The 24,504-nt window shown below is 37.2% G+C and overlaps 2 protein-coding genes across 3 annotated transcripts in view; one reads left to right on the top strand and one right to left on the bottom strand.

Moving 5' to 3' along the window:
• Nucleotides 1-419: 419 nt before the first annotated feature.
• LOC117338724 (suppressor of fused homolog) lies at nt 420-14,272 on the bottom strand. Its single transcript, XM_033900045.1, has 10 exons — nt 14,064-14,272; nt 11,631-11,765; nt 10,976-11,112; nt 8,330-8,475; nt 7,809-7,894; nt 5,957-6,112; nt 4,305-4,466; nt 3,591-3,732; nt 1,401-1,469; nt 420-589 (listed from the first exon to the last, which is right to left on the bottom strand). Exons 1-10 carry the CDS (start codon nt 14,240-14,242, stop codon nt 497-499), a joined length of 1,305 nt encoding a protein of 434 aa, XP_033755936.1. The 5' UTR covers nt 14,243-14,272; the 3' UTR covers nt 420-496.
• A 199-nt stretch (nt 14,273-14,471) lies between these two features.
• The window catches only part of LOC117338746 (regulatory-associated protein of mTOR-like), a 38,223-nt gene continuing 28,190 nt past the window's right edge, over nt 14,472-24,504 (top strand). For both annotated transcript variants that reach the window (XM_033900059.1, XM_033900069.1), the window contains exons 1-10: nt 14,472-14,736; nt 15,844-15,946; nt 16,143-16,303; nt 16,545-16,625; nt 17,299-17,445; nt 18,729-18,910; nt 20,218-20,277; nt 21,044-21,144; nt 23,293-23,437; nt 24,025-24,205. In XM_033900059.1, coding sequence (XP_033755950.1) covers nt 14,563-14,736; nt 15,844-15,946; nt 16,143-16,303; nt 16,545-16,625; nt 17,299-17,445; nt 18,729-18,910; nt 20,218-20,277; nt 21,044-21,144; nt 23,293-23,437; nt 24,025-24,205 — 1,335 coding nt within the window. In that variant the 5' untranslated portion in view covers nt 14,472-14,562. The remainder of the gene's footprint in view (nt 14,737-15,843; nt 15,947-16,142; nt 16,304-16,544; nt 16,626-17,298; nt 17,446-18,728; nt 18,911-20,217; nt 20,278-21,043; nt 21,145-23,292; nt 23,438-24,024; nt 24,206-24,504) is intronic.

The following is a 24,504-nucleotide window of genomic DNA, read 5'->3' on the forward strand; positions in this document are numbered from 1 at the left end:
CATATTAATACTAAATTTCCACAAGTCACTTAACAATTACTGCATATCACAACTAACAAACAGTCAGGATACATATAAAAATATCTAAGATTCATACCACTCCTCCTATTGAACAGATCTATAGCTCTTTTGAAGATTCTGGCCCCAGTTTTCCTAAGATCATATTTTGTTACTTTACCTTAAATATCAATAATGTTACTAGTTCCATCTTTTTTATAAAGATTTCATGGACATAAAAATACCATTATGATATTTAACAGAAAAAAATGTCTAAAAGTCAAATTACCACTCAAACTTAACCACATTTTTTTTTTAAAGGAAGGACCTTCTAAAATGAATTTCGAAACAAATATTTTTTTTTTTTTTTTTTAAGAAAAGTGTTTTTGAAAAATTTTAAATCTGATTTTATTTTTTTTTTTTGTAGAGAAACTAGGGCCAAATAGTTTAATGCCAGTTAGTATTCATATCTAAAACCTGAAAAACTTGTCCTATTTCATCATAGGTCACAATACAGCTGGCCTCTTGGTGATACTGTTATCACAATGGTTGGGTCGGAAAACCGGAACTCGATTGGATAATTCTGGTTCTCCTAAAATTGAGAATAGTTTTAATTAAATCTAATTTGAAAATAGTTTAAAGCGTACAAAAGTTTTATATGACACAGAAGGGGTGTATTTAGATTACATTGGTACAAAGTCATTCAGGTTGTTACTCCAAATAAGCATTTGCGCCGTGACAGTTTACAGAGTTACTTCCCTTAGAGTAAGTGTAATCACAGAGGGAGTTCCGACTAGCTTTAGAAGTATGAAATGATTTAAAAAAAAACACTCAATCTTATATTTCATGATTTGAAGAGTTTAATTTAACAAAAAGATTTTGGAAAAAGTAGGTACTATTTGCGACTGATCTATCTTCAGAAGAACATGACATGACACAAATTAATCAAAACTAAGATTTAATTTTAAACAGTTAATCACTCATCAACCATGACACAGCTTGGCAGTGAAATAAAAGGTAACATGGTCAAATTTTGTGTAATTTATCATCCAAAATCACCAGATAGATAAGGTCAGCATGTGGTGATTGTATGTGTGTCTTGAGAGGCTACGCTAAGTTTGTGTTTGTCTCCTTGTAATAAGGTGAAACTGATGCCAACTTTATAGTGCTACCTCACTGAAGCATACAGCTAAAGACATCCATCAGGACACCCCACCCAGTCACATTATACTGACAACAGGCGAACCATGTAGTCATCCCACTCCCAAAAATGCTGAATGTGGACAAGTAGACATCCAGAAAATTAATAAAAGCACAAAATAACCCAATTTTATGGAAAACTTCAAGAAAAAAGGGAATGAACAGGATATACAACAGGTGACAGTTACATGTGTTCCACTTACCTCAGAATTATCCTGTAATATTTCAAACTCCTGTGACATTTTTTCGATGAGTGCCTCTGAACAGTAAATCTGTAATAATAAAGTCAAGCAACAAAATTTATTATAACAGATGTATGTTTAATATTTGTGTTTCCAGCCTGACAAATGAAGTGAATGGATCATTTATACACTAAAATATATTGTGAGATATCTATATCACCGCTTCGATATCAATGAAAAGAAACACAAAAGTCCATTTCATTTCAAAATTAAAAAAAAGAATCAATTTTTCTTATTATTACAAGACTCTGAAGATTAACCCCAAAAGAACTTTATATCAAAATATCAGCATACCACATGTATATGTGCACTGCAATTTTTCTATGACTACTCTCTGGCAGGACAATGAAAGTCTCACATTTTTCCTGATGTGGAATTCAAGTTTTGAAAACAAAATAAGGGAAAACAAATAACTGTATATAAGTCTCCATGTCACAGTAAGGTAGCATACATCCTTAAGTCTCCATGTCACTGTAAGGTAGCATACACCCTTAAGTCTCCTTGTCACAGTAAGGAAGCACACATCCCTAAGTCTCCATGTCACTGTAAGGTAGCATACATCCTTAAGTCTCCTTGTCACTGTAAGGAAGCATACACTGTACATCCTTAAGTCTTCATGTCACAGTAAGGTAGCATACATCCTTAAGTCTCCATGTCACTGTAAGGTAGCATACACCCTTAAGTCTCCATGTCACAGTAAGGTAGCATACATCCTTAAGTCTCCATGTCACTGTAAGGTAGCATACACCCTTAAGTCTCCATGTCACAGTAAGGTAGCATACATCCTTAGTCTCCATGTCACTGTAAGGTAGCATACACCCTTAAGTCTCCATGTCACTGTAAGGTAGCATACATCCTTAAGTCTCCTTGTCACTGTGAAGTTCCTAGCCCATAACGTAACTTAAAAATGTTCAAAGGTCAGAGTTACTGGATTTAAAGGGACAATTTAGTCAAGTTTGTTTACTTTTTTATCATTTCACAAATTATTTCATGAAAGTGTACTTCAGTTCTCCTTATGAACTATCCTTGGTCATATATTGATAGAAGTTTATGTTTTCTATGTGTTTTTTTAATTAATTGTAAGGGGGATCATAATCGTATAACCATACGATTTATATGCAAATGAGCAAGTCATCTCTACACACTTTGTATACATGTGTGCAAGCACAGCCCCGTCTCGTGACTGTAAACAACATTGGTTTGCATTTGAAGCTGTTAGCGATATTTTAACTATAGGTTGCGGGTCTCGTACCAAACGTAGACAGTGAATGGATAAACAAAATATATGGAGAATTACTGTTAGGTCATGAATATAACAGATGTGAGTTTTTCGAACGGTTGCGACAACAATGAAGAGGTTCATACAGTTGCGAGCGAGTTTGCCGAGACTTGACCTAGATCGGCCTACGGAGTAATGTTGAGGTGCGACATATTTGTTCTGTACAACTTCCATTATCATAATTCCATTCGTACTTGTTATAAGTATTGTTCTGATTACATCATGGATGAAATAAATCACCTAGGTGGGTATTAGCGTTTGTTTGCATTCGTACACAAATGAAAATACAATCTTTTTCTGCATACGTATCGGCCATATACATGCATGTGTGTACACAATTACATGAACACGAATTCCCGTTCGGTGACCCTGGAATAAACCTGTATTTGGTCGATTTGAATTGTCAAAACAATAAATCATTATTGAATCTATCAATTATGATACATGTAACAACTGTTTGCCACGCATGTTGTTAAAGCAATATCCAAAGAAATAAGTATATGTGAAATTAGATCTACAGTGTCGTCACTCTGTGCTTCGATCGCGTGGATGTTTTTACAAGTAACTCTGTTCCCGCCAGAGGGCGCAACACTATATTTTGAGTATTGCTATATTTGACGTGGGCTTTCTCCAAACTTAAACTGACCATACTGGACATTGGCTACGTAGTAGATAACTGTTGACCGCGAATTCTTTTGTCTGGATATATGTTTTATCGATTCTGCTTGAATTATAAAAAGCATGCTTGACTAAATTGTCCCTTTAAAGAAAACATCTTAGTCAACAAACTTTTCTTAAATTCTGTTATTCTTTTCTATGAAACGGGTGTTATAAGTAGGTTAATAATAGTCCAATGGAGTTTGTAAACCTACCTGTAGGAATGTACTTTGTGCTTTGAGAGGCTCTCCTTGGCTGACAAACTGATTGTCTTCCTGGCAAGATGGTGGTATCAAATGTATTGCATAGTTTTCTGCATTGTGAAACACGAAGAATCGACCCTTCTGCAGTCTAGCTCTGAGGTGAATAAAAGAGATGAAATTAAATCACTACTACTTAGAGAAAGTGTAGCACAATCTCTACATTCTGTGTGATCAGAGGTGCTACAGCTCTGTAGGTAGAACATCAGACAATGTCAACATCATTTTTCGATCCCTACTTGTGATATTCCCTACAGTGTTTTTTTTATGAAAGCTGAGAGCACTGACTATCCTAGAAGTTGTGGTTGCATCTATAGACAAGAAACTTTACCCCCAATTCAAGGGGCCTACCATATCAGTTCAGTGAGGTAGCCACCAGCTACTACAATGAGACAATGTCTCAAATAATTGTGGCAGTTCATGGAGAAATATAAACAAATAAGCCTTGTGGTTAAACTGAGCATATGTCAACATACTTAAGACTGACGCATCTGGTTGGATGAGACATTCTATTCATAAATCTTGAATTTGTCTGTCACTAAATATCTTGTATTCCTAGTGTATTAATCAAAATTGCTAAATTCTCTTGAAAGGTGCCTTTTTTAAGTAGCAATCGGTGCTAACTTCACTTCCATAGTTAAAATCATACTTTTTTTTCACAGAACTTACTTGACAATTAGTGGCAAGAGTTCAGCTGCTTCAGCATCAAACTTGAGATGTACCGCCTCGAGAGTCTCCGGCGGACAAAGTGTGACTGTGTCATCACCAGTGTCCATCACATCACCTGAAGGAGTCTGTGTCACCATGTCAGCCTCCCGCTCAAACACGGTCCTGATAAAATCCCAAACACTGTTATTGTCTACTGTTGACATCAACAAAAAGATTTTTTTTCTGTTATTCTTCTAATTAACAAGAGATCACAGAGGGATCTTGGCGCCCACCATTGAATGATCTTTATAGGTTCCATGTCAGATTGATCTTTACTCTTTTTTTACCCTTCCTCTTACTAATCTGTGTAAATTGAGAAATATCCCTCCAGTGCTTTTTAAACAAGGGTAACTTATATATGAAATTTGAGATTTAGTGATAATGGCTGTATGTCGACAATGTTTTCAGATTGGTCCAAAAATGCATCACAACGGACCAAGGGGAACCTACATATGAAAATTGAGAAAGATCCCTTCAGTACCTTCTATAAAATAGCAATAACAAACTTCAGTTGTCAAAATCCAAGATGACTGTCTGTTGGCCATGTTGTTTTCCGATCGGTCCCAAAATGGAATATGCACAACTAGGGAACAAGGGCAACAGATATATTAAATTTGAGAAAGATCCCTTCAGTTCTTTCTTAGAAATAGTGATAACAAACTTCAATTGTCAAAATCAAAGATGGCTGCCTGTTGGCCATGTTGTTATCTGACTGGTCCCAAAATGAGATATGCACAAGTAGGGACCAAGGGCAACCTACATATGAAATTTGAGAAAGATCTCTTCAGTACTTTCTCAGAAATAGCGATAATAAACTTCAATTGTCAAAATCCAAGATGGCTGCCTGTCGGCCATGTAGTTTTCCGATTAGTTTCAAAATGCAATATGCATAACTAGGGACCAAGGGCAAACTACATATGAAATTTGAGAAAGATCCCTTCAGTATTTTCTGAGAAATAGCGGTAACAAACTTCAATTGTCAAAATCCAAGATGACTGCCTGTCGGCCATGTTGTTTTCCGATCGTTCCCAAAATGCAATATGCATAACTAGGCACCAAGGGGAACCTACAAATGAAATTTGAGACAGATCCCTTCAGTACTTTCTCAGAAATAGCGGTAACAAGAATTGTTAACAGACGGACGAAAGGATGGACGGACCAGACGAAAGGCGATTTGAATAGCCCACCATCTGATGATAGTGGGCTAAAAAGTGTAGGTATATTTCTGACTGAATACGTTTTACTTTGAAATCTGTGTCCTATGATATAAAGATTAAGCCTTTTAATTTCCAACCAAATTTCATTCATCACATCTACAGACTAAGATAGTGCAGTCATTTCCTTTTCGATGATAATCATTTCCTTTTTGATGATATAATCATTTGCACAATTACAGTACACATCAATCACATGCTTCCTGGCTTCAACTTAATATTTTGTTTGTTACAAACTCTGGAAAGATTTCGATTGGCTCTCGCAATATTTAAATCAAAACAGCTAGATTTATACTGAATGACTGCAACTTCAATGCAGCTCACTCATATATGACAAGAAATTTATGATGCTGTTGAGTTGATCTCTGAATCGGGGAAATCCCTCCTGGATAAACCTACCCTGCCGAAATTTCCGCCCAGGAACAGACAGCTGTCACGTGACCCAGATTTGATCCGTCCTGTTCTATCCCAGCCGTTACCTGGTGCAGCAGGTTTGAGTCCATCTCAAAGATTGACCGTGTTCTGGACATGTCCGTGATGAAATGAGGACCGATCCTATTAAAGCAATTATTATAACAGTAAAAATTATTGACAGTATAAACTGTTATGTGAAAATGTTAAATCTCCCTAAAATTACAAAAGTAGGAATCCAACTAAGCTTTTGTTTGTTTGCTGGGTTTATCGCCCTGTGATCAGTCAGAGCCATTTTGAGGTAGGGTCTCCTTGTAGTAGTTGGTGACTACCTAACTGAACAACATACAGGAGGCTCATTGCACACATGCCATCCAGAGAGTGAGAGCAATTTGTGTAAAACCTTGTGCCCAAAGGCACAACCACGACAGCACAGACTTGTCCGTTTCTCAGCTTCCCGAGAAACACAAACCACCACAGATAGGCAGCGTCGAACTACACAACTCGGACCTTCACCCAAGGTTATGAGGCCGGTGCTCTAACCAACTGAGCTATCATGGCACCAAATCAACAACAACTTATGAAAGAAAAGTTAAAAGTTAACTAGACATTTGTTTTTGTCAACAAGAACATGCCTCCCCTTCTCCCCTTAATAAGTAATGAAAACTCTTAACTATGAAGTGAAGGTCATAGTGTCACTAACTGTGCCTGTGGGCTGTTCCAATATGTTTAAGCTTCATTAAGGTATCTTTACTGGTCAAAAGTTATTATCTTGAGAAGACAGTCTTAGAACAACAATTTGAAGGGAAGACAGAAAAAAATGTCTATGAAGGGCCAAAAGCGGTAACACAAGAACCTTGGCCTTTATATGTATGTTTTATTTTTTTTGTATACTGTATTTAGGGTTATGATTTCCTGTGACATCAACGTCATATATATATAGTTTAATCATGAACAATACCAGAATGTCAGCCATACAGATTTTCTGATACATTGAAACAAACACAAAAGAATATGTCCACATACGGAAGAAAACGGTAAAGGGAGATAACTCCTACAGTAAGATAAAATGTAAACTTTATGCATTTTACCCGAATTGCAAAACAAGCCATATCAACTAATATTAATCACGCTTGCTGACCCAGATGGAAGCGCACAAGAAGTCTAAATGTATGAGCAAACCGGGGTACCCAGAGACATTATAACTTTTCACGTCAATCGTGGAATCGAACCCCAGTCGCCTTGGTGAAAGGCAAGTGTGTTACCACTGTACCACTCAACTACTCAGTTAACTATAGGGAGGTCTCAAAGTGGAGCCTATTTTAGTGGCCATGGCGCCTTAGATTCACCATTGACAACCAATTATTGTCATTTAAGGTGCCTGCATGGCCAATAAAAAAAAATTGTGTAAATTTGCTGTTTGGTTAATCTTTCAAAGGTTGCTGTTAATGCTAAAATGAGGTTCACAACTGTAAAAAGTTAGAGAGGTGTTATATTGATCTAAAGAATTAAAAGATTCTTTCCATAAATTTAAGACAACTAGGCCAGGCGAGTGTTTCACAAACAGGGTGTAACTTACACCCGAGTGTATCAATTTACGTGTACACAAGTCCCCATTCGTAAGCTACATATGCTTTGTGAAACGGACCGTAACTTTTACATACGGTTTACATACGGATTAACAACCACTCATAAGTTACACCCTGTTTGTGAAATGGGTCCCAGGTGACTAACTTTGCCAATTGGTGCCTAGATTTTTTGATCTGGTAGCCAATTTCGCCACCTGGTAAAAATATCGTCTTTGAGACCCGACAGGAGAATGAGATCAAACGGTACCTACTCTTTGACCGTACACATAAGTTCAAGGACACCAGCACCTTTCCATTTCTGAGCTGCCTTTAGCTCATCGTCCTTTACACCGACAATCTACAAAACAATCAGTCCAATATGTATAAGCCGTAGCCTTTGAAGTTTTCCTTTATTTCTGCATTTAACCACTGTCACAACATCCAGCAAAATATAATGAATCCATTTTTGTGCACAAAAGTGCTTCCGACATAAATTAGCTTTGTAAAAGTATACTTATTTATTTAATATGTACATGTATAAATTATTTGTGCAGGAATATTTTCAAGGTAAAAATTATTTTTTTTGATGTAATTAGCTTGTGAAGAGACGTTGATTCTTCGGCACATTGTAAGGAAATGTAATCTCCTCAAATACAAATTGTCAAATAATTTATCTACTAGATGACATAGTATAAGCATTTTATATAGACATGAAATACCCACAAAATATATTGAAATTTTATTGAAATGTTAATAAGATATTCTTGTGTACCTCACAGTTGTATCCCCTTACCTGTCGGAACTGTAGATATCCAAATGGAGTGTCCAGGTCAGCGATTTGTGGATCCGAGGTAATTAACATATGTTGTATTTGCGAGTTACTACCTCCATCTAATGGACAGTGCCAAGGTATATGGTCACCCACTTGTAAGACGTTTCCTACAAAAAGAAATATTACGGGTCAATTTTGGAAAAACAAAAAACAACAAGAGGCCCATGGGCCTTAACGGTCACCTGATTTTTGAAATATTTCAGTAAATTTGACACTTTTTGGCCTGACCCATCAGTCTAAGGGATCAGCCAGGGCCAACATTTGCATACCATTAAGCAGTCATCCCATGCTGATAATGTTAACAAATTTAGAATGAATTTCAAAACAAATAAAACAAATGATAGTCAAAAATGTGATTTCCCTATATAAACTATAGTAAAGTTTATCCCCTCCCATGGGGCAAACATGAGACCCCAGGGCTAGGAAATTCACAATTATGGTAAAGCACCTTAAGACCCTTCCATCTGTGAAGAGTATTTGATTCTACCATATCTGAGAGTAGAGGAGAAGATTTTTGAAATTTCAGTTAATTTGACCCTTTTTGGCCCCGCCCACCAGCCCCTGGGGGTCAACCAGGGCCAACATGTACATACCATCAAACTGTCATCCTATGCTGATAATTTGAACCAAGTTAGAATGAATTCCAACACAAATCCAACAAATAATAGTCAAAAATGTGATTTCCCTATATAAACTATAGTAAAGTTTACCCCTTCCCCAGGGGCAAACGTGAGACCCCAGGGTCATGAAATTCACAATTTTGGTTAAGCACCTGAAGACCCTTTCCATCTATGAAGAGTATTTGATTCTACCATATCTGAGAGTAGAGAAGAAGATTTTTGAAATTTCAGTCAATTTGACCCTTTTTGGCCCCGCCCACCAGCCCCTGGGGGTCAACCAGGGCCAACATGTACATACCATCAAACTGTCATCCCAAGCTGATAATTTGAACCAAGTTAGAATGAATTCCAATTGAAATCCAACAAATAATAGACAAAAATGTGATTTCCCTATATAAACTATAGTAAAGTTTACCCACTCCCCAGGGGCAAAGATGAGACCCCAGGGTCATGAAATTCACAATTTTGGTAAAGCACCTTAAGACCCTTTCATCTATGAAGAGTGTTTGATTCTACCTTTGATTCTTTTGGCCCCGCCCCTCAGGCCCCTGGGGAATGGGGACCATGTAATTTACAATTCTGGTTGACTTTTAGCCATAGAAGCTCCCTACCAAATTTCATTGAATTTGGTTCAGTGGTTTTGGAGAAGAAGTCGAAAATGTAAATTGTTTACGGACGGACGACGACGGACAAAAGGCGATAAGAATAGGTCACTTGAGACTTTGTCTCAGGTGACCTAAAAAAAAACACAGAACTATACATTTGCTATTATATCTAAATGAAGCCAAATCAATGTCATTTAAACAGAAAATGTACAGAGTAGATTTGTCATAATGGTTTATATTTGATATAATAGCCGATACGTAACATAATGTATATTTGACACCATGACCTATATTTGATACACAATGACCTACATTTGACACAATGACCTATATTTTATACAAAATGACCTACATTTGACACAATGACCTAAATTTGACACAATGACCTACAATTGACACAATGACCCACATTTGACACAATTACCTATATTTTATACAAAATGACCTACATTTGACACAATGACCTACATTTGACACAATGACCTATATTTGATACACAATGACATATATTTGAAATGACAAGTCATTGATACAAAATTACCTACATTTGATAGGATGACCTATATTTGAAACAAGTTAACTCACTACCATGTGTTAAACTCTTAATGTACAATTAGGTACTAGCATTGTTTGTTCATACAACAATATAATAATGAATTTTAGATAGTCTGCATTTTCTCTGATTGGCTAAATCATGTTAACATAACTCTTGCATTTATTAATAATGTCAATTCAATTGTGACATCTCTACCAACTGCAGAACTTTTTATCCAAAAAAACTGTCTTGACCTCTGTATTGCTCAGTGATAAATTAGCATATTCATATGTCTAAAAATAAAATACTTTCATTTTAAGATTTATACCATTTTTTTTATACAAAATGTATGTGGTTTTATAGACCCGATACTGACACACAATGCATTGTTTCTATTTTAAGACTCCACTATCACCAGAAGACATTAATAAGTTAAGTTTATTACCAGTACAGGATCAATTTTTAATAAGATTCTCTACAGCAAAATCAAATATACAACATAAATATTAATTGAAATAAATTAATTATGAAAACAGTTCCATTTCTACAGAATTTCTGATTTATAAATATATAAATAATTTTAAAATTCTTGATCTGCCTAATGCCTGTCTAAGTCTATTCTTTGAAAGAATTAACTGTTGGTGCTGATATTAATTCCTCTGCCAAATTGTTCCATATTTTTACTTTTTTTTTTAATTTTATTTTTGCAGTGCAATTTTTTTTCTGAAAGTCCAGCTTACCAGGTAATACCTCACCTTGTAGTGACATTTCTCAATATACGTTTTTTTATAGTCAGTATTAAAAAGCTTCCAGTCGCGGACACATAGACAATCACATTATTATGTACCTGTCTGAAAAACATAAGTAGCTAGTTTATTCATAAGGTTTGATGGCCACATTGGAGGAGCACTTTGGTCATCTTCCTTCTTTAACCTGAATGTCAGCTCAAATCCAAACCCACTCGGCTGACCCGGTCCAGAGATTCTGTTAGATAAATAAAAAAAAAAATCAAACATTTCCCATCTTAAACTATATTTATATCTTATACTGAGATAGTGTATAACTGTTTAATATAACTGTTGAATTACTAACTAATATTAGAGTTCTATAAGAGATGAGCATACAAATGGTTTGGTTTGGTTTGTTTTTGTTTAACGTCCTATTAACATCCAGGGTCATTTAAGGACGTGCCAGGTTTTGGAGGTGGAGGAAAGCCGGAGTACACAGAGAAAAACCACTGACCTACAGTCAGTACCTGGCAACTGCCCCACGTAGGTTTCGAACTCGCAACCCAGAGGTGGAGGCTAGTGATAAAGTGTCGGGACACCTTAACCACTCGGCCACCGTGGCCCCTTACAAATGGACTTTTTGTTGCCATAGGAGATCAATGATATCAATACTAACAGGTCAATATTTCTTAAAATATATTCAAATCTTACATGGAACTGATTTACTGCTTTCAATGTTAAACTACTTATATATAAATAAAGTAAGTGTCATACGGATGGACTCTGTTGTCGCCATGGAGATCACTGAAGCCATAGCTGACATAATGCCAGTGAGGGAGAATGGCACGATCCGGGTCGCCAGGGTTAGAGTACATTGAGATGTAGTCCAGAGGGTCCGGGCCTCCTAACCTACAACAGGAAAAAGATTAAAATGTATTGTTGATTAAAAGACCTCTAATCCAATTACACACTGTAACAGCCAGACACTAAAGGTGCAGTTGGTTTGACTTTTACTAAATTTCTACCTCTCAACAGTATGTAATAGAGATTTAGACTAATTTTGTCAAAGTAATAAATATATAATTAAGCTCGAACCTGGGACCTCTGAAGTCTCGTCTCGACAGACATACAGTGCCGTGCCAAAAGTGAGTAGCCACTTTCAACGTCAAAAACGACGTTTTCGCCGTTACGTCATATTTTAATAAAATGAAAGAAATATATTTTCAAGTAATATTGTTATTATATCATACATCATTTTAATCGTGATCATCATGTCCATAATCCGGATCGTGGAATACAGTATTTGGTTTCCTTTTTAAGCACTGTTGTCGGTGTAAACAATATGGCACCACACGGTAGTGAAATGTCACAGTGCCAGAAGCAGACGATCACAGCAATGCACGAAAGTGGAATTTCTGGACGAAAAATTGCTGAAATATTGAACATATCCCGTTCAACAATTCAGAAGTTTCTCCAACGTTTTCACGAGAGAGGAAGTTTAGAAAACAAGCCCCGAAGTGGTAGGAGCAAAATTACCACCGTCTGAAGTGACACTCGGCTTTCGCGGCTGATAAAACAGAACAGACGTCAAAGTTTTCCAGGAGTGGGGGTATTGACCCCAGTGGAGGGTAATATTAATTCTGAGAAATATATAAATGTTTTAGATACACATTTGTGGCCAGTTGTTGCAAAAATGTTTGGAAATTCTTATTGGATATTACAAGAGGACAACTGTCCCGTCCATGTGTCAAGACAGACCTGTCGGTGGAAAACGGAACATAATATTGAAACAATTCCTTGGCCAGCACAGTCCCCACAACATAATAGAAAATCTATGGAGATTACTAAAAATTAAACTAACAAACAGACTGAATGACATTAGGTCAAAGGCAGATCTGGTGAGGGTCGTTTCTGAAATTTGGAATCAGCTGGACCAGACAAGAATACAGGCATTATATGAATCAATTCCGAAGAGAATACAGGCAGTTATTAAAGCAAAGGGGTGTATTACCAAATATTAGCAAATAAGTTAAATTATTTTTGCTATTTTATTGAAAAAAACGTCGAAAATACAAAGCCATATACTTGACATTGCAAAATGACGTTGCGTAGAAGTGGCTACTCACTTATGGCACTGCACTGTAGGTTCTAACCACTTGAACTAACTGTCTTATGGTGTTTGGTCCAATCCACTATATATTCCTCCCCTCTTCCAACAAACTCTTTGACCCACAAGACTGTCATGAGACTATATGCATCAAATATAATAAAAGGACAGCCAAAATGCAATGACTAATCCAGGACTTGAACCCAGGACCTCAATCCAAACTCTAAATTGACATTCTAAGCCAAATATATGATCATGAGCTACCTTAATTAACATTGGCATGCTGTGTCCAGTCAACCAATAAAATTTGCACTTCAGCATGGTGTGACACAACAAGAGTAAAACACATTTTGAAGTAAGATATTAGCTATCATATGGAGCTAAGCTATGGAGTAAATTACAACAAAACTGATTAAATTATATACATTATTTAATTTACAACAATTGTGAAACAAGTTATATGAAATTAAATATATGACTCTTGTTGGCCCAGATGGAGGCATGCAAGCTCAGGGGGTCTTATTGTTGAAATAAAAAAAAGAGTTCAGCATCCAGAGACAGCCCATGTGGTCAGACCCAGGTGACACCGATATGTGTCTTTAAATACCTTTTCATGTCCGATTAGAGAACCAAACCCCAGATGTCTACATATTTGTGAAAGGAAAGTTTGTTAACACTATGTCACCAACCCAACTAAATATAACCACCTAATTCAGTTGTTTGTGACCAGTTAATTTTCCATATTTTTTGTTAATGAGAACCAGCTCTTAAAGTTATATACTGATTCTGAGGCCAGAGTCACTGTACACGTGTGTTCCAAACACAAATGTCGCATGTAATACATCACGTTTTGTATAGCAATGTGTATTTATAATCAATAGGCCATTCTACATTATTATGTGTATTTTTTTTTTACATCCATCACCTGTAAATTATGAAATACAATTTACGAGAAGTGCCAACGGAGGTTGTACTAACAAATAAAAAGATAGACTAAGATAAAGTTTTAAAATGTCAAAAAATACTCCGATCATGAAATGGGTAAATTTGAGGGGCATTTTAATTACACAGGTGTGAAAATATCAGGGCGACACTTTTACCATAGTTTGACGACAGCTGTAGCTTGAAGGGGGTTTGGTTGGTCAGGGTAAATTTCAAGACACGCCCTGTCAATAGACTCTAGTCCTACATAGTCAGGCTCATCCGCCTGGCTCCGACCCCCCGGGATAAACACATCCGCCTGATCTCCATCGTCCTCAGCATCCGCCACCGCAGCCATGCTGGCTAATGTTTTGGTTCACCTGCCCGATAGATGTCACTTCAATACTCTCTAATTTAAAAACATACAAATTATCGCTTACATGCGGACATTTTTAGAATTTAATTTGCTATCAATAAATAATATGAATCGTCTTATTCAAAATTATATATATGATCGACAAATATAGCCATAATTCGTAAATGTATTTTTGTTTAGAGATTAATTGTCCCAAAAGGAAAATAAACATGGCTGCTTCCTTGCCATGCCTCCGTCCGCTCTGGAAAATGTTCGCTTTTCAGTGCATGACACCAATAGCCCCTGATAGTTGACAAATCGCAATGTTGAATCTCACACAATCAGGGACGTCTGAGGTGGATGTCATCGCAGAGTTGTTTGACGAAGAGGATGAGCTGTTTGACTGGCATTTGCCAGTGGCTTTCAATGAACTTCGCCATCGAGAGAAAATAGAGGGTTCTACCAAAGTTACTCAGACATGGCGAATGAAAGAACGAGTATGCATCAAATAGATTGACTTTAGCGTGTATTGAATTAATTTACATTCTGTCTAAATATACAGAGTACTAAAAAGTTTCCTAAAAGTATTTTCATTTTGCACACATGACGTGTAGTCAGATTGTGTCATGTCGTTTTCATTTTTGATACAGTCTGAATACTACGGTACGCATGTCTTCTTGCTCCGCTCTAGTGGTGGCGGAGGTGTCTTTTAGCTCAATCGGTTAAGCATCAAACTGGTAACCTTGGGTTCGCAGTTCGAATCGCTGGTGGGGATCAACACAATATGCTCAATACTCACTTTCCTGTTAGTGTGTTGTGGAGTGGGCAGACTAATTTTCATATTACCACTTTAGTTTTTTAAAATTATAAATTTGGCACCAAATATAACAGAAAGTTTTGTGCTTGTCTTCACCAGGAGCCAAACTGATGATCCGCATCTTTGCAGTCCACCACTCATCAAAACTAATTGAAAGTGAAGTTAAGCTAGACGGCAGCAGTATCTGTGCATTTCTATATACATTGTACAATAGATAGGATCTGCAACAATATAATTATAATAAATACTATATTTAATGTAAAATGTAGGGAATGTATGTACTAGATTTCTCAAACACATAAGGTGACAGATTCTATTGATGCATCAACTCGATCAAATTAAATGAGTCGAGGCCTGGGGCCATGACTGTGCTTAATTTTTTTTGAAATCAGCATAATTCAGTATAATCTCCTTTATTTTTTTGCTTGAATTCAATGTTGTTGTTTTTTTATGTAAGAACAGAATTATTTAAGTAATGATTTCTGTATGATTTCAAACTTTTGAAATTTTGACATATATGGTTCAGCTTTTATTCTTGGAAAAAATCAAAGGGTGACATATGAGACTGATTGGCTCTCCAAAATGAGATTTGACTCTTGGGATTGAAGGGACATATCAATATGACATATATCTTGACCCCTCTGATTTCTGAGAAATAGTGATTTGACTTCTGAAATGGCTAAAGATCGAGGGTCAACTGGATGCCCTGAAGCAATCTTTTCAATCCGGATTAATATTTGATTGATTTAATTTAATAAACTCATTATATAATGCTTCTCATTTGCAGATGAAGACCGTGAGTGTTGCCTTGGTGCTGTGCTTGAATGTCGGAGTCGACCCTCCAGATGTAGTTAAGACGTCACCTTGCGCTCGTCTAGAAAGCTGGATTGGTAAATTGTTTACACTGTATATTTGGTAACACTTTAACACAATTTTCATCAGACAATGAGGCTTGATGGGCTAAGTTTGACCAGAAAACAATGGCATGTAGAAATTCAAAATAGTTAGTCACGTACGGAAAGATGATTTTAAATCCCTAGATATAGTTTCATTGTTTTTACATCTGATTAAAATCTTTTCCAACAGACCCGACCACTTCTAGTCCACAGAAGGCTCTGGAGGCAATTGGCAGTAACCTCCAGAAGCAATATGAGAGATGGCAGCCGCGGGCTAGATATAAGCAGAGTCTTGACCCCACGGTGGATGAGGTCAAGAAGCTCTGCTCTTCACTGCGGCGTAATGCGAAGGTCGGAAAAATGTTTCAACAATATCTTTGTAAAATTATTGAATTATAACTTCACAGTCACATGATTTTAGTTAGACTGTATCTCGAAAATTGTGATGATAAAATCTCTGCTCCTCCTTTAGGGTTGAGACAAGAGGATCTCCAAATCCAACAGAAAGATTCTTAAAATGACAAACAGGAGGCTTTATTTCCTCTGATAATTTATGTAAAAATGATTCAATATTTTTTCATTTTATATTTAGGAGGAAAGGGTTCTTTTCCATTACAATGGCCATGGAGTACCAAAGCCAACAGTCAATGGGGAAATATGGGTTTTCAATAAGGTAACAACTGTCTTTTCTATGGATCCAATAAAATTTGTCCTAAATCATTTCGATTTGACCTTGTTTAAATTATCTTACATGGTGACTATTTTATTGAATTTGTTTTAATTATCTAACGGCTAAGATATACTTTACTCTGTTTGATAGAATTATCTTAAATTATCTCCCTTTGCTAAGATTTGATTGACTGTGACTTATCTCCCTTGGCTAAGATTTGATTGACTGTGACTTATCTCCCTTGGCTAAGATTTGATGACTATGACTTATCTCCCTTTGCTAAGATTTGATTGACTACTATTTATCTCACTTGGCTAAGATTTGATTGACTGTGACTTATCTCCCTTGGCTAAGATTTGATTGTGACTTATCTCCCTTGGCTAAGATTTGATTGACTGTTACTTATCTCCATTGGCTAAGATTTGATTGATTGTGACTTATCTCCCTCGGCTAAGATTTTAATTATTTATCTTGCTGCGGCTAAGATTTGATTGACTTTGACTTATCTCCCTTGGCTAAGAATTGATTGTCTGTGATTTATCTCCCTTGGCTATGATTTGATTGATTTATCTCACTGTCGCTAAGATTTGATTCATTGTGATTTATCTCCCTTGTCTAAGATTTGATTGTCTGTGACCTATTTCTCAAATCTAAGATTTGATTTAACTTCTTGTAGAGCTACACACAGTACATCCCACTCTCAGTGTATGACCTACAGACATGGATGGGGAGTCCGTCTATCTATGTGTATGACTGTTCCAATGCTGGTATCATTGTCGAGTCCTTCAAGCAGTTCTCTGTGCAAAGAGAACATGAGGTGGAGGTGAGTTGTCACTATTTGTATTTCATTCCTTGTTAAAAAAAAAATTCAGAAGTGACACCATCTATTTAAAGTCAAAGGATTCTTAGCTTATCATGACATTGAGGTACATCAGTAGTTTCTTGCATTTTCAGAACAAGACTTTTCATAAGCTTAAATCTTATCCAGTGGCAAACAATTCCTTATGTCCATCTTTCAGTTTCACAAACACCGGAACTTATCAGCGACAAGTTAAAAATGTTACTGTTGATCCGTGATGTATTTATTGTACCAAAATTATTTTTTTCTATGGCCGCGTTGGCTGAGTGGTCAAGGTTTCCCGACACTTTATCACTAGCCCTCCGCCTCTGGGTTGCGAGTTCGAAACCTATGTGGAGCAGTTGCCAGGTACTGACCGTCGGCCGGTGGTTTTTCTCCGGGTACTCCGGCTTTCCTCCACCTCCAAAACCTGGCACGTCTTTAAATGACCCTGGCTGTTAATAGGACGATAAAGAAAAACAAACAAACAAACAAACAAACATACCCCCCACTAGCTTTAAAAATTAAGTTCTGCCATCCAGTGTTAGATTTGCTATCCACTATTCAGTTTTGTAACAGCTTTGGTTCAGAGGGTCAGAACACATACTCGGAGTCTAGACCTGGCCCTTTTACCCCAAATGTGTAATTCTGTGCTGAGGAGTCAAAAACACTCTTTATCAACTGTTCCTGAAGAAATATTTTGTCAGCTTGCCTAAGCCATGTAAGCTCTGCAGACTAGTTCTGTTTTGCATGGTCTGTGAAATTTTTCTTGGTCAGTAAACAAAATGTATATTGAGGAAACTTGCTTGATAATTAATAAAAGGTCCTGAACCAGTGTTACTGGTTTAAATGAAAATTTATTTCAAAATAGCCATATCAAAAAGTGTATTTTGAATTTCATTTTCACTGACAGTAAAAATGAATTTACAAACAATAGTTTTATTTACTAAATTCAGTTTTTTGTTTTTGTGTATATTGATATGAAATCAGATCTAAACTAGTCCACTGATTTTTAGGCTATTTGATATTTTAGACATCATTAATGTAAATTAATGTTAATTAGTAAAGATAAATTATTTTAACCGATTTAATGCTATTTTCTTGTCTTTCCAACGAGTAACAGACATCCTTATGTTTGATTTAAATTTCTAAATTAATGTATGAAGCAATGAAATAAAATTTATTTTTACTGATTAAATGATGATGTCTTGCCTTATTTTTTTACCGAGAAATCCTTATGTTTGATTTGAATTTCTGTTTCTTTTCAGACATCATCGTCAATGAGCAGCAGTCAGAGATTCAACAGCCCAGCACCTTCACCGTCAGCGGTGAAAAACTGTATACAACTGGCAGCTTGTGGGTCCACAGAGTTCCTTCCTATGAACCCTGAACTCCCAGCTGACCTCTTCACCTCTTGTCTCACCACACCCATCAAAATAGCCCTCAAATGGTCAGTATTCTTACTTTATTAGTCCTCTATCCGCCATCCGTCCGTCTGTCAGTTTTCCACATTTTTCTCAGCCATGTTTCAACTTATATTGGTGAAAGTTAGTATGTAACTTCAGTATGAGTAGCTACATATCAAGTTCAAGTTTCATGATTTTTCGGTCAAGATCAAGGTTATAGTTACTATTTTTTAGGGTGGGTCGGTAGGGGACATGTATTGCTTTAGCAAGCAATACCCAGCATGCTTGTTTTCACTGGAAAGAAATTATGATATTATGCCAGAATTAATCTTTGAAATTTAAGAGCTATTCCCGTAGTAATATAGCTACCCTTCATGAGGACTTAGGTTTGTCAAACAAGAACCAGCAACGGAAATTATTTAATGAATATGGTACCTTATCAGAATATTATTAAGTTTTCCATGCTTATAGTTTCTTTAACTCTGGAGCCCTCCCATAGGAAACTATTTTACTAAAGCAACCATAATTAACTTCCAAAAAGTACAAGTGATATCCTGTTTATTAGCTAACCTGCCCGAATGGCAAGTGAGCTTATGTAGTGGTGTTTTGTCTGTTGTCTGTCTGTCTGGCCAACATGAATAGATGATTTGAAATCATTGAATTGATGAAGTTTTGTTTGTTCAATTTGAGGGGGGGGGGGGGGGGGGGGATCCTTCATATAAAAATCTGTAATTGCAAAGGTGATAGAAAGTTTTGAAAAAAAAAATGAAGCACAAATTTTCACACATTGAAAAATATACCAACACTGTAGGAGCTTAAACAAAAAAAAAGATCCCTATCACCCATATTCTCTAACTTTCTAAATAAATTAAAATAAATGAGAAACAAGATAAACTAATTTAAATAAAAAAAAAGTGAAATTAATTTTGATTAAGAGTAGCAGAGAGTAAAATGTTGTGCTTGTACTGTAATGACTGACATTGTGATTTCTGATGATAATTCCAATTTTTTGATCACAATATAATGTATTTTGTCGAGATTAGAAGTACCTTTGATGAATCTGGTAAAAATATATGGACACAGCTCTATAAATGAACCCAGAAACTTGGTCGTTGCAATTGATGCCTGCTACATGTTTTAAGATTTATTTTCAATTGATAGATTTTTACACAGATTTGGTTATAGAGTTACTGATGTAGCGTAATTACAAAGTAATTAGTGTAATTAAGAAGTAATTAAGGAATAATTAGGAAGTAATTAGTGTAATAAGGAAGTAATTAGTGTAATTAAGATGTAATTAAAAAGTAATTACATCTGGCTTATGAAGATCATATTACATCTCCTTCCACAGGTATGTCCTACAGAACACCAGTAAACTTGTGCCAAACCTCACTGCTGAGCTGGTAGACAAGTGAGTACAAACAAATAGGGATATTATAAATTACCAGGTTATAAAGGTGTATCATCCAAAATTGTTTTCTTTTAAAAAAAAAAACGAGCCACCTATTTCTCCACAGTTAAACCAGTTTAACCATTTCCAATAAATAACCCTGTCACATTGTTTCACCAATAAATAATCCTGTCACATTGTTTCCTTAGTAGATAATCCTGTCACATTGTTTCCTTAGTAGATAATCCTGTCACATTGTTTCCTTAGTAGATAATCCTGTCACATTGTTTCCTTAGTAGATAATCCTGTCACATTGTTTCCCAAATAGATAATCATGTCACATTGTTTCTACAATAAATAACCCTGTCACATCATTTCCCAAATAGATAATCCTGTCACATCATTTCCCAAATAGATAATCCTGTCACATTGGTCCCCTAGTAGATATTCAAGTCTCAAGTGTGATTAATATAAGTTGATATTTACATTTACACTGCAGCCCCACTATATAACATTAAATTTGTCTTTGTCCAGTTGGCATTCATCAGCCAATAACTTCCAACTGAAAGCAGTTCAATGCTTAAATATTACTTGTTTTGCAAGTGTTTTAAAATAAATCAAGTTTATATTTGTAAATTGTTATATGACTCCCAGTATTAAATGATTCCCTGTATTTATTGACCCCCTACAAGGGTGACTTTTCGTTCCTCTGATATAAATTATTTAATGAATAATTTTGGAAACTCTTAGCAAAGTTTTGAAATATTTATTGTGTTTATTCGGACAGAGTTCCAGGTCAGTTAAATGACAGACGGACAATGCTGGGAGAACTCAACTGGATATTTACAGCCATTACTGACACCATAGCATGGAATACACTACCAAGAGGTAGGAGGGGGATACAATAGCATGGAATACACTACCAAGAGGTGGGGGGGGGGGGGGGGGATACGATAGCATGGAATACACTACCAAGAGGTAGGGGGGGGGGGGGGGGGGGGGGGGGGGGATACGATAGCATGGAATACACTACCAAGAGGTAGGAGGGGGATACGATAGCATGGAATACACTACCAAGAGGTAGGAGGGGGATACGATAGCATGGAATACACTACCAAGAGGTAGGGGGGGGGGGGGGGGATACGATAGCATGGAATACACTACCAAGAGGTAGGGGGGGGGGGGGGGGATACGATAGCATGGAATACACTACCAAGAGGTAGGGGGGGATACCATAGCATGGAATACACTACCAAGAGGTAGGGGGGGGGGGGATACGATAGCATGGAATACACTACCAAGAGGTAGGGGGGGGGGGAGACGATAGCATGGAATACACTACCAAGAGGTAGGAGGGGGATACGATAGCATGGAATACACTACCAAGAGGTAGGAGGGGGATACGATAGCATGGAAAACACTACCAAGAGGTAGGGGGGGGGGGGGGGGATATGATAGCATGGAATACACTACCAAGAGGTAGGGGGGGGGGATACGATAGCATGGAATACACTACCAAGAGGTGGGAGGGGGGGGATACGATAGCATGGAATACACTACCAAGAGGTGGGAGGGGGGGGGGGGGGGGATACGATAGCATGGAATACACTACCAAGAGGTGGGAGGGGGATACAATAGCATGGAATACACTACCAAGAGGTAGGAGGGGGATACGATAGCATGGAATACACTACCAAGAGGTAGGAGGGGGATACGATAGCATGGAATACACTACCAAGAGGTAGGGGGGGGGGGGGGGATACGATAGCATGGAATACACTACCAAGAGGTAGGGGGGGGGGGGGGGATACGATAGCATGGAATACACTACCAAGAGGTGGGGGTGGGGATACGATAGCATGGAATACACTACCAAGAGGTGGGGGGGGGATACGATAGCATGGAATACACTACCAAGAGGTAGGGGGGGGATACGATAGCATGGAATACACTACCAAGAGGTAGGGGGGGGATACGATAGCATGGAATACACTACCAAGAGGTAGGAGGGGGTTAGTGATGGGGGAGGGATGGTTGGGGGGGGGGGGGGAGGTATTGTAGTAAGTTATAGTCACGTCTTGACAGAAAGTCTGATATGTATTATGTCCAACGTCAATCAAAAGGGGGCCGTGGTGGCCGAGTGGTTGAGGTGTACTGACACTTTATCACTAGCCCTCCACCACTGGGTTGCGAGTTCGAAACCTACGTGGGGCAGTTGCCAGGTACTGACTGGTACTCCGGCTTTCCTCCACCTCCAAAACCTGGCATGTCCTTAAATGACCCTGGCTGTTAATGGGACGTTAAACAAAAAACAAACCAAACCAACATCAAATTGAAATGATACAAATAAAATAAAGGAACGTTTTCACTCAGGAAATGTCTTATTCTAATATAAATTAAAAGGTCATATGTTGAATTTCAGCTGAATTTTCTCCACAATTATACATACAACAGTGAATCATTGTTGTTTCTCTTCTTGTTGACAGCAAAAGTTTGCTGACTTTTGGTGAAGACAACTTGCAGGATTCAGTCTAAATCCTGGATGAAATGAAAATCAAGCAATAGCTAAATGTTCATATATTTCATCAATCTACATTGATTTAAGATGTCATTTATTTAGAAAGTTATTTTGTTTGAAGGAATAAAAATTTAACATCAATGCTGTATCGAAAGTGCCAAGGCTAAAAAAGACTTTTGATTACTTTTGAGAAAATGTTTTCATGTTTTGATTGGTTGGATAAAAAGGTCATCATGTTTTGATTCGTTGATTGAAAGGTCATCATGTTTTGATTCGTTGATTGAAAGGTCATCATGTTTTGATTTGTTTATTGAAAGGTCATCATGTTTTGATTCGTTGATTGAAAGGTCATCATGTTTTGATTCGTTGGATGAAAGGTCATCTGAACATGACCCCTAATTACCGGCTATTATCCGATCTTCCCAACATAGTGTAGTGTATAATGATAATCTGAGTTTTAATCCCATTGCGATTTGGAATGACTACTGTATGAAACATATTACACCTTGTTCTTTCAGATCTGTTCCAGAAGTTGTTCCGGCAGGATCTTCTAGTGGCTAGTTTGTTCCGTAACTTTTTACTGGCCGAAAGGATAATGCGTTCCTACAACTGTACACCAGTTTCCGGGCCTAAATTACCGCCTACCTACCAACACCCCATGTGGTATGTGTCACCAATATTGTCAATTGTTAGAGGTGACACATCTGTAATAACAACCAAACAACTTCAAGTGGCTTCCAAATTTAATTTGAAAGTTATATTACAGAAGTCTTTTCAGAAATTATCCTGGCTCATTGACAGAGAATTGATCCAAGGGTATTCAATGCTTGGAGCTTACCAATTACGCCATGTCATGATATTCTTATTATATTAATACTTTTCTGCTACGAATGATTTAAAAACTTCCTGAATGAGATCGCAACCTATAACTACTTTGATATAGGATCGCAACATATAACTACTTTGATACGAATATCTGGAAGAAAACACAAACTTTTTGGGAAATTACTTTCAATGGCATGTGTATAGTAAAAAAAACTTGCGACATACTGTATAAGTCATCTAAGTCATGATGTTAGTTTTGAAGAAGTTTATCTTGCTCAGAAGAAATTTTTTGTATATGATGTATATCAAGGTGAGCGATACAGGCCCTCTGGGCCTCTTGTTTGTATATGATGTATATCCAGGTGAGAGATGCAGGCCCTGTTGGTTCTTGTTTGTATATGATGAGAGGGATTTGATAATTTCAGGCAAGCATGGGACTTGGCTTTGGATTTGTGCCTGCGACAGCTACCTCGTCTGTTGGAGGACGAAGGCTCGACATTCCAACACAGTCCCTTCTTCACTGAGCAGCTCACTGCCTTCCAAGTATGGCTTACGTATGGCTCCGAGTCTCGTAACCCTCCGGAGCAACTCCCCATAGTGCTACAGGTAAGCTATAGGTGCCCCCAACGGAACGAAGCAACTCCCCATAGTGCTACAGGTAAGCTATAGGTGCCCCCAACGGAACGAATGTGAAAAGTCGAAGTTTGCTTTGTTTCTGTCTTATGGTCTGTACCGTCCTTCCTCAAGGTATCTTGTTAGAGATCTTACTCTTTGACTACTTACCACTGGAACTTCAAAGTTCATACCTAGGGCATGAAGTAAGAAAAGTAGGTCACTTTGACATTTGACCTACATCAAAAAAGTTTTGTCTAGTCTCCATTTCACACACTGCTCGTCTCTGGAAG

This window comes from Pecten maximus, chromosome 1 (assembly GCF_902652985.1).
Source record: "Pecten maximus chromosome 1, xPecMax1.1, whole genome shotgun sequence".
Taxonomy (NCBI): domain Eukaryota; kingdom Metazoa; phylum Mollusca; class Bivalvia; order Pectinida; family Pectinidae; genus Pecten; species Pecten maximus.